Source organism: Jaculus jaculus, chromosome 11, assembly GCF_020740685.1.
Source record: "Jaculus jaculus isolate mJacJac1 chromosome 11, mJacJac1.mat.Y.cur, whole genome shotgun sequence".
Taxonomy (NCBI): Eukaryota; Metazoa; Chordata; class Mammalia; order Rodentia; family Dipodidae; genus Jaculus; species Jaculus jaculus.
The window spans coordinates 103565604-103576590 of NC_059112.1; the positions used below are offsets into that span (position 1 = coordinate 103565604).

Below are 10987 nucleotides of genomic sequence, written 5' to 3' on the forward strand. Positions count from 1 at the left end.
ACACATCCCAGTGCAACAATGACTTTTGATAAAAGAACTCCTGAAATCAGTGTTTTTATAAGAGGTAACCCCATCTAGAAGGGATGAAGATAAGTCCGCTCCCCTCCCCCGAAGGGCACTATTTAATCTCTGAAGCCTGCAAAGCCACGTATGCGCCTGCCTCGCACAAATGCACCAGCGCTCTTAACGGAGCAGGGCGCGCGCGCGCGGGGCCGGGCGGTGCAGGCGGGCGGTGCAGGCGGTGCAGGCGGGCCGGGGCGGGCCGGGGCTCGGGGACACAGGCACCTCGCTCGGCTCGCTCTCGGAGGTTGGTTCGCGTTTAATTCCGGGCAACGGGCGGCCGCCCGCGCGCCCCGCGGCGTCTCGGCTACGAGCCCGGCGTCCCCGCGGCGCCCGCGCCCGCGCCCTCGGCGGCCCCCGGCGAGCCGGGCTCGTCGTCGTCGTCGCGCAGGTCCCTGCACAGCAGCTGCCGGGCCAGCCGGAGGCTCAGCCCCTCCGAGTCGTGCAGCTTCCGCTTCACCTCGAACTGCCGCCTCTTCTCCTGCTCCGCGGGCGACAGGTCGGGCGCCGCCGGCTCCCGGGCCCGGGCACGGCCGGCCGGGCAGCGCGGGGCCTCCGCGTCGCCGCCGGGGCTCTCGTCGCCGCCGTCGTCCGGGGCGGGCGGCCCGCAGTCGGCGCCCGCCGGGCCGTGCGTGGCCTGGATGCTCGTCTCGTCCCACTTCTGCGACTTCTTGGGGCCCAGCGCCGCGTCCGCCGCGAGGCACGCCGGCTCGTCCGCCGCCAGCCCCGGGCCCCGGTTCTTGAGGATGCCCTTGGCGGGCCCGTGCCGCGAGGTGGACGCCGCCATGGCCGTCGGGCGGGACGGCGGGCGCGGTCGCGGTCGCGGGAGAGAAGGGCTGGGGGCGCTCCGGAGACCCGCCGCCGCCGCCGCCTGCTGCTCCCGCCGCTCCCGCTGCTGCTCCCGCTGCTGCACGCCGCCCGAAACCCCCCCAACGACCGCGGCCCCTGTGCAACCGACGGCGCGTGCGGGGAGAGGGGAGAGAGGGAGGGAGAGAGAGAGAGAGAGGGGGAGAGAGAGAGAAAGACGGAGAGAGAGACAGGGAGAGAGAGAAAGAGGGAGAGAGAAGGAGAGAGGTAGAGAGAGAGGTAGAGAGAGGGAGAGAGAGGTAGAGAGGGAGAGAGACAGAGAGAGGGAGAAAGAGAAAGAGGGAGAGAGAGGAGAGAGACAGGGAGAGAGAGAGGAGAGAGACAGGGAGAGAGAGAGAAGAAGAGAGGGAGAGAGAGAGGGGGAGAGAGAGAGAGGGAGACAGACGGAGAGAGAGAGGGGGAGGAAGAGGGAGAGAGAGGGAAAGAGAGAGAGAGAGGGAGAAAGACAGGGAGAGGAAGAGAGGGAGAGAGAGGGAGGGAGAGAGAAAGAGAGGGAGGGAGAGGGAGAGAAAGAGGGAGACAGAAAGAGGGACAGAGAGAGAAGGAGAGAGACAGGGAGAGAGAGAGGGAAGAGAGACAGAGGGAGAGAGGGAGAGAGAGACAGAGGGGGAGAGACAGAGAGGGAGAGAGAGAGGGAGAGAGAGAAAGAGGGAGGAAGAGGGAGAGAGAGGGAAGAGAGACAGAGGGAGAGAGGGAGAGAGAGACAGAGGGGGAGAGACAGAGAGGGAGAGAGAGAGGGAGAGAGAGAAAGAGGGAGGAAGAGGGAGAGAGAGGGAAAGAGAGAGAGAGGGAGAAAGAGAGAGACAGGGAGAGGAAGAGAGAGGGAGGGAGGGAGAGGGACAGAGAAAGAGGGAGACAGAAAGAGGGACAGAGAAAGAGGGAGAGAGAAAGGGAGGGGGAGGGAGGGAGGGAGGAGGAAGGAGGATGGGCGCACCAGGGCATCTAGCCTCTGTAAATGAACTCCAGATGCATGCGCCCCCTTTTGCATCTGGCTTACATGGGTCCTGGGGAATCGAAATGGGATCCTTTGGCTTTGCAGGCTTTAAGGTTTAAGCCATCTCTCCAGTACCCCCCCTTTTTTGAGGCACTCTAGCCCAGTCTGCCCTCTTACAACACTCAGTCCTCCAACTTCAGCCTCCTTTGTGATGGGCTTTTTTTTTCATTTTTAAAGTTTATTATTATTATTATTATTTTTAAAATTTAATTTATTAGTTTTCTTTTCAGTAAATACAGGCAGTTTGGTACCATTGTTTAGGCTCATCTATGATCTACCCCCTCCCATTGGACCCTCCTTGTTGATGTAAATGGGTCGTGCATTGTGGAGTTAGCCCCCAGTTATTGGTATGATAAATGTCTCTGCAAATCATGACCCAATATGTGATTCTGACATTCTTTCCACCCCCTCTTCCGCAAAATTTCCCTGAGCCATGTTGGGTTCATTTTTGGTCTGCTTCAGTGCTGAGGTGTTGGGGCCCTCTGAGGCTCTGGCTCTCTGATTTGGTAGGAGTTGATTTTTCTCTGCGTTGGTCTCCTTCCCCTTTGTGCTGGTATCGGGTTCACAGGAAAACATCACCCTTGCTTGTTTTGCCAGTTGTCCTTAGTTTCAGTTGGGCCCCTTTTGAGGTATGTTGGGGCAGCTCTCTCCTAAGGATCTGCATCTATCTTTTTTTTCCCCTGGTATCTGGGGTGCAGCTAGGCGGTCGCCATCTTCGTGATGGGCCTTTATAGAGAGAACCTGGCTTTGAAAAAAAGGCTTTAGTTAAAAAAATATTTTATTTATCTATTTGAGATTTATAAGAGAGAGAAAGAGAGGAGACTGTATAGATGACACACCTCTTGCCTCTGCAAACGAACTCTATACATGTGCACCCCTTGGTGTGTCTGGCTTTTTTTCAGGTACTGGAGAATCAGACCCAGGCTAGCATGCTTTGCAAGCAAGAGCCTTTAACCACTGAGAGCCATGTACCCAGCCCCCAGATGTTGTAAAAATAAAAAAAAAAAATTGGGGCTGGGGAGTCATGGGGTGGGCTAGCATGCTGACAGTGACATGGGAGGCAGAGACGGGGAAAATGTCCCCAGAAGCTCACGAGGAGTGCAGCGGTGACAGACCCGCCACAAGTGAGGTGGCCTGGCCAGGGCTGACCCAAAGCTGTCTTCTGACACATGGGCCTTAAAACCTCAAGGCTCACCCACAGTGACCCGCTTCGTCCAGCAAGAGTCCGCCTCCCGAGAGCTCTGCAATGTTCCCAGGGGTCACCAACCCCTGGGGGTTGGGTGCAAGTGTTTAAACACATGAGCCGGCGGGGGAACACTTCACATTTAAGCCAAAATTCATGTCAAACACCCGTTAAGAGAGAATTCCCACCGTCTGGCCAGCATGAAACATCCGGCTGACCTACAGGATCCGGAGCGTGAGCCAGACTCTCACAAGGCAGGCACGCCGGCATGATTGACTAAGAAGGTAGTTACAGCCAGGATGGAGAGAACATGAACGTCGAAGAGGCGACCAAGATGGCTGCCGGCAGGTCAAGCTGGGCCCTGGCAGCAGAGCACCCAGCTTCCTTAAGCCCAAGCATCCTTCTGTATTGCATTGGATCAAATGCCTTCATTCTGTTTCCATTGTGAGGTTGTGATAGGATTATAAGCGAGCAGGAGTCGGGTCACTTTGAAAAGTAACAATGGAGACCTAAGAGCTGCCCTGTGGGCTGGCCCACAGGGTTGTAAATTCAAATGTGTTGGCGTGCACCCAGAACTTTCTGTCAGTTGTTGGCCGGGGAGGTACCTGATGCCCCGCAAAATATTACAGGTCATTGCTGAGGCCGTTGGTCTCCCACCAGGAATAGGTGGTAAGACCCTATTGCTGAAGGCTCCACATACTTGGGCCACAAGGTCACTGAGAAATCCTGCTGGAGCTGAGCTGAAAACCTCTTCCATGTAGACCAGCTGACAGAAAGCTGGAAAAAGCTACGCTGTATGCAGGCAGCTCCATGGGAGAGAGAGAAGTCATCAGTGGAGATAAACAACAGAGGACACTGCAAGCCTTAAGTTTGGCCAGCCAGGCCAAATGAGCCAATGGGTGCAATAGTGGGCACGTCTATTATGGTGAAAGCCGCTCTCTACTTGGAGGCCCGCTCCATGGGAGAGAATATTTGCCTGATACTGGAAAACCTATGACGGGGGAGTTCATGAGCCTAGGGGTGTAGCATCTGCTGGTATCCAGCTAAATGCATATATTATGTTCACCACAGTGTGCAGTAAGCACTTCTCTTAATGTTCATACTCATATGTTAATGGTACTCTCATTTTTGGTTAGAGAAGCTTTTCTTTTCAGATGATGGTGATCTTGGGATGACTCAGAAGGCACCACAGTGCTGAGAAGAAGTGACAGAGGAGTGCTCAGCACTGAAACATCTGTATCGCACCTTCTGAGGCTCAGGGTCCATTGCGGAAGAGGTGGCAGAAAGAATGTAAGAGCCAAAGGAAGGGTAGGGCTCCTTACAATGCACTCTTCCAGACACAAAATTGGCCTGGATACCCATGACCTCACAACGCCTGACACTACCTACACAAGACCATCATCATAGGAGGAAAAGATGATGACATCAAAATAAAAGAGAGACTGAGGGTAAGGGGGAGGGGATATGATGGAGAGTGGAGTTGTGAAGGGGAAAGTGTGTGTGGGGAAACTATCATAGTTTACTGTCTATAATTATGGAATAATAAATTAAAAAATTTAAATGCGTGACCCAGCTAGTTGGGTGGTAGATGAAAGCTGCCATTTTCTAACATAACCCCACTCCAAAGTTGCAGTTGATGGGTCAAGGCTGGCATCAGATGTATACAGGGCCAGTGGATCTTCTCCTGGGACATCAGGGCTTGAAAACGTCAGATGGTCAGTCAACCTTTCCCTTTTGGGTCTAGGTCTAAAGTGCTCTGTGGTGACTGTTGAGACTATAGAAAGTGGCAGTTTGGTAAAGGAGGGTGACTGCAGCGAGTGAGCACATAGGACCAAGGGAGGGAGAAGTTACAGACCCAATTCCACGTGCTCCTGGGTGGATGCAAGACCAGACTTGGTTTCTGGGTGCCAAGTATTTCTCTTATCATGGAAGAAACTCCCTTGGAATTTGTTTCTGCATTTTATTGCTAAAAGTGTCTGGTCCAGGGGCCAGAGACGCTTTAGTTTAGTATGACGACCTGAGTTCGTATCTCCAGCACCCACTCAGCTGCCAAGTAGGCGGGACAGAACCTGTCTGTCATTCCAGCACTCTGGCAGCAGAAGCAGGTGTCCCCAGGGGCCAGATGGTGAGCTAGACTAGCCAACTCAGTGAGCTCTGTATTCAAGTGAGACACCCTGCCTCAGGAAATATGGGAGAGACCAATCTAGAAAGACCCAACGTTCATCTCTGGCCTCCACATGCACCTGCACACACTTGTGCCCACTCTTGTGAATGTGCATGCCTACATGCATGCATGCCACCCACATGCACGTACGTGCAAAAAAGATCACCAGAGGTTGTCCTTAAAAGTGTCTTAATCTCAGCACTCTAGAGGCAGAGGTAGGAGGATTGCCATGAGTTCGGGGCCATCCTGAGACTTCAGAGTGATTTCCAGGTCAGCCTGAGTTAGAGTGAGACCCTACCTTGAAAAAGAAAAAGAAAAAAGTGTCTGATCTACGGCTGGAGACATGGCTTGGTGGGTAAGGCACTTACCTGCAAAGCCAAAGGACGCAGGTTCAATTCCCCAGGACCCATGTAACCCAGATGCACAGGGTGGCACACGTGGTGTCTGGAATTCACTTGCAGTGGCTAGAGGCCCTGGCGCGCCCATTCTCTCTTTCTGTCCTTTTCAAAAATAAATAAAAATAAAATATTCAAAAAGTGTCTGATCTTGTAGCTGGGCATGGTGGCACACGCCTTTAATCCCAGCACTCAGGAGGCAGAGGTAGGAGGATCGCCATGAGTTTGAGGCCACCCTGAGAATACAGAGTGAATTCCAGGTCAGCCAGGGTTAGAGTGAGACCCTACCTCAACCCCCCCCCACCCCAAAAGTGGCAGTCCAAAAGAAGTGGAAAGCCCCTCCTAGTCTCTCCAAGTCAGTTTTCAAAGCCCAGTGTAGTCAACCACCTCGCTTCAGGTCTCCCAGCAAGTAAGTGGTAGAACTGGTACAAGAACTCAAGGCTCCCCGTTCCCACCTGAAGGTCCTTTCCACCTCTCTCTCTTCTTTTACATCTGAGTAGTGTATAATAATAGCACGTTGAGAACAGTAATGTTTACTGTTCATCTCGTACATACTTAGCGCTTCCCCGCATATGGCCATTGCATTATCTTAATAGGAATCCAGTGAGGAGATCATCGTCTTTCTCATTTTGCACAGTGGAAAACTGAAATTTAGAAAGTTCATGCAGCTTGCATTAAGGGACATAGCTAATAAGTCACAGTCAGGATTCAGTTTCCATGAGTCCTCATGCTTGGTCATGATACTCTACCCTGTCTTTGTGTTCCAGCTTGCGATGGTTTGAATGTGTTGTGCCCCCCAGAGCCTCATGTGTTTGTGATTAAACCTCATACCTCAATCCCCAGATGATGGCAATCTGGGAGGTAGAGCCTTGCAGGAGGAGGTGTGTTGCCTGGGGCAGGTCTTGGAGGGTTATCACCCAAGCCTTCCTTGCCAGGACTAGCCCAGTCTTGCTGCTACCTCCCAGCTGCTGTGGCAAGATGTGATGGCCAGCCTGTGCTCTGCCATGCCATTGACCCTTGAAACTGTAAGCCAAAATAAACCCTTTCCTCCCATAAGCTGGTTCTGGCTGGTGCTTTGTCCCAGCAATGACAAGAGCACCGCAACATGGCTCTACCAGGAACGGCAGTGGCCACAGCAGCCACAGGGCCAGCACCTGGCTGAGTCCAGGAGTGAGATCCAGCAGTCCCAAGAGCACGGTCGTTGTCTGTGTGCTGTGGCTATTAGTCTGGGAATATTGTTCTTGGACTTGTGTTATTTACCCAAGAATTTTCAAGACTGCTTCCTGCTTAGGCAGCAAATACCTCTGCAAATATGGATGGAAAATTAGATTTTCTTACCCCAAAGCGGAGAGAGCTCCAGGCGTTATTGGGGAGGGAGTTGTGCAATCGAGTGAAGGTGCGTGCTCTACTGTGGGGACTGGAGAGGCGACTGAGTTGGTGAAGTCCTGCCTTGCAAACATGAGGCACTTAGCTTAACCCTCAGTTCCTACTTAAATGCTGGGCATGGCGGGAGTAGAGACAGGAGGATCCTTGGGGTTCATTGGCCAGTAAGTCTAGACAAATCAGCGAACTCCAGGCCAATGAGGGACCTTGTCTCAGAAAGAGGTTGATGGTATACCTGTTGATAACATCTGAGCTTGTCCTCTGGAATCCACATGCGTGCACACACCTGTGCGTATGTGCCCTCCCCCACAATATGAATACACATACACATTCAAAGCACGCACACACATACGCTTGGAAAAAAATCTCTCTGGATTGCATTTATTAACCTTGCTTAATAACTTCCACTTTAAAACCATCTTTATTAAGGCATAATTTTATATAAAAATAATTGCATATATTTAATGTACATAATTTGATCAGTTTGGCTTATACATGTATCCCTAACATTATTACCACAATCAAAAATAGTAAACATACTCATCAGAGAAAGGAATGTGCATTAATATTATGTATGTATGTATGTATGTATGTATGTGTACACCAGTGACACATGCCATTGCAAATGAATGCCAGACATGTTTACCACATCTTTTTCTTTTTAAAAAAATATTTTATTTATGAGAGAGAGAGAGAGAGAGTCTGGGTACACCAGGGCCTCTTGACGCTGTAAGTGAACTCCAGACACATGTACCACTTTGTGTGGGTACTGGGGAATCAAACCCAGGCTTGCACACTTTGCAAGAAAGTGCCTTTAACCACTGAGTCATCTCCCCATTTCCTATGTACCGTGTTTTTGCATACAGCTTTGAGTGAGTGTTGATTAATTGAACTGAGGTAACAGGCTTTGCAAGTAAGACACACACACACACACACACACACACACACACACACACACAATTATTTTCAAGGTAGGGTCTCACTCTAGCCCAGGCTGACCTAGAACTCACTCTGTAGTAGTCCCAGGCTGGCTTTGAACTTGCAGCCATCCTCCTGCCTTGGCCTCCTGAGGTCTGAGATTAAAGACATGCATCATCACACCAGGCCCAGTACGTTTTTTCTTTCTTTTTTGTAGTTGTTCTTTTTTGAGGTAGGGTCTTGCTCTAGTCCAGGCTGACCTTGCATTCACTCTGTCGTTCCAGGCTGGCCTCAAACTCGTGGTGATCCTCCTACCTCTGCCTCTTGAGTGCTGGGATTAGAGGTGTGCACCACAATGCCCAGCCTGATACTTTTGTTTGATGGTGCTGAGGATCAAGCCCAGGACCCTGTGAATTCTGGGCAAGTGCTCTACCACTGAACGACATCTCTGTCCCGGGAGAAAAGGTTTATGGAGCCTCCCTGCTAACAGCTAAGCAGCCTCTGATGCCAAGGACCAGGCTGATTTACTTGCAAGCTCACCACAGCGGCAGAGAGCAGTCAGTTCCAAAGTTCCCACTTCTGATTATCCGCCATAGCGCTGCCTGAGGCGATGGCTCCCAGAGCAAAAGTGCTTGCTGTGTAAGTGTGACCAGCTGAGTTCAGATCCCCGGGACCCACGTGAAGCCAGGCGTGGAAGTGCTCACATGTAATCTCACCATTTCTATGGGGAGAAGGGGGACGGAGACAAGAGAATTCCTGGGAGCCCACCTGGCAGCTAGCCTGGCATACCCATTGGTTGATTCTGCCTCGTACAGGGTGGAAGGTAAGGAATGACACCCAAGGTTGTCTCCTCACCTCCACATGTGTGCTGTGGCATGTGCACACCTAAGTGTACACATGTGTACTTACACACACGCATACACACACTCACAGATTTACAAAAATGAAGGCCGTGCATTCTCTCTTCCTGTGTAACACACTGTCCCAAGTACTAATGGACTAAAAACAGCAAACATTTTGGTGAGAAAACCTTGCATTCAGGAAGTCTAATGAGGGTGTCTTTGCAGGTACCGCTCATCTGGGAACCAGAGGACTCACTTTTCAGCTGATTCATTCACATGTTTGGCAGGGTGCAATGGTTATTTTTGATTGTTAGCTTGGTGATTTAGAATCACCTAAGAGAAAGATATCTGGGTGGGTCTGTGAAGGTGTCTGCTGAGAGGTTTAACTGAGGGGTGTGTGTGTGTGGGGGGGTCCTACCCTGAATATGGACAGCGCCATCCCATGGGCTTGGATTCTGGGTTGAATCAAAAGAAGAAGAAGAGGTGAGTCCCAGCACTTATTTTTCTCCATTTCCTGGCTGAGGATGGCATCATGCCATCTCTGCTATGATGGACTGTTTCCCTTCACACTGTGAGCCCCAAACCCCTTCCTTCCTTAAGCTGCTTTTTCCCCAGACACTTTGCCACGGCCACGAGAAAAGTAACTAATGTAACGCGGAGTGTCCACCTGCTGGGCTTGTGTCCTGCCAGGGTTCTGCTCTGTGTAAGCCTGGCTAAGGTTGCCTAGTTTTTATTTCTTTCTTCTTAAGAAATACTTTATTTTTATTTACTTGAGAGAGAGAAAGAGAGAGAGAGAGAAAGGGAGAATGGGTGTATCAAGGCCAGTAGCCACTGCAAAGGAACTCCAGACACATGCGACACAATGTGCATCTGGCTTACGTGGATCCTGGGGAATCAAACACGGGTTGTTAGACTTTGTAGACAGGTGCCTTAACCTCTGAGCCATCTCTCCAGCCCCAATACTAATCTTTTAGAGTGTTTAAAGAAGGTCTTATTCTAGCCCAGGCTGACCTTGAACTTGAACCTCAGCTTCCTGAGTGCTAGGATTACAGGAATGAGCCACCATGTCTCTCTCTCTCTCTCTCTCTCTCTCTCTCTCTCTCACACACACATGTAGGGGTGAGGGAGGGAAGGAGAGAAAGAGAAAGAGAATGGGCACGCCAAGGCTTCTAGCCAGTGCAAATGAACTCCAGGTGCATGAGTTCCTATGTGCAACTGGCTTATGTGGGTTCTGGAAATTGAACCTGGGTCCTTAGACTTCACAGGCAAGCACCATAATCACTAAGTCATCTCTCCAGCCAAACAAAATATTTTTCAAGGTAGGCTCTCGCTGTATCCTAGGCTGATCCGGAATTTGACTCAGGTTGGCCTGAAACTCACAGTGATCCTCCTACCTCTACCTCCCCAGTGCTGGGAGTAGAGGCGTGTGCCACCACGCCTGACCCACCGTGTCTTAATAGGAAAGGTGGCCAGTTTCTAGCAAAGCATGTTGGGAGGAGAAATGTTGCTGTAGCTAGTTTTGGAAAAGACAATGTATGACATGAAAATTCTCATGATTTCACAGCAAAAACAATCTGTGAAGACTGCCAAAAAATCTGTATTTAACTTACTTATTACTTATTTATTTATTTATTTATTATTTATTTACTTATTTGTTTATTTAAGGCAAGGTCTCATGTATTGCAGCCTGGACTCAAGCTCACTGTAGTTGAGGATGACCTTGAACCTCTGATCCTCTTGCCTCCGTCACCCGAGAGCTGGGGTTACAGATGTGTGCCCCTATGCCCGGTTTATACAGTTCTGGGTACAAGACCCAGGGCTCTGAGCATGTTAGGCAAGAATTCTACTGTTGTAGTTTGATACAAAATGTCCCCCATGGGCTGGTGTGAGCACTTGGTTCTCGGCTGTTGGCACTATTTGGGAAGGTTATGGAAACTTTAGGAGGTGGAGTCTTGCTGGAGGAAGTGGGTCACTGGAGGTGGGCCTTGAACTTTTAGGGCCTGGCCTCACTTCCTGTTTTGCCTTCTGCTTCCTGCCTTCCAATGTGGCCAGCTGGCATCCCGCTCCTGCCTCCATGCCTTTCCTGCTACGAACTCCCCCTGGACTCTGTAACCTGAGTCAAACCATTTCCTTCCTTAGGTTGCTTCTGGTCAGGTATTTTGTCCCAGAAACAAACTAATC

At 50.9% G+C, this 10987-nt stretch overlaps 1 protein-coding gene across 1 annotated transcript; it reads right to left on the reverse strand.

Moving 5' to 3' along the window:
* Positions 1–367: 367 nt before the first annotated feature.
* LOC123464424 (protein phosphatase inhibitor 2-like) lies at positions 368–847 on the reverse strand. The gene has a single exon (XM_045161290.1). The coding sequence runs from the start codon at positions 845–847 to the stop codon at positions 368–370; it is 480 nt and encodes a 159-aa protein (XP_045017225.1).
* Positions 848–10987: the final 10140 nt, after the last annotated feature.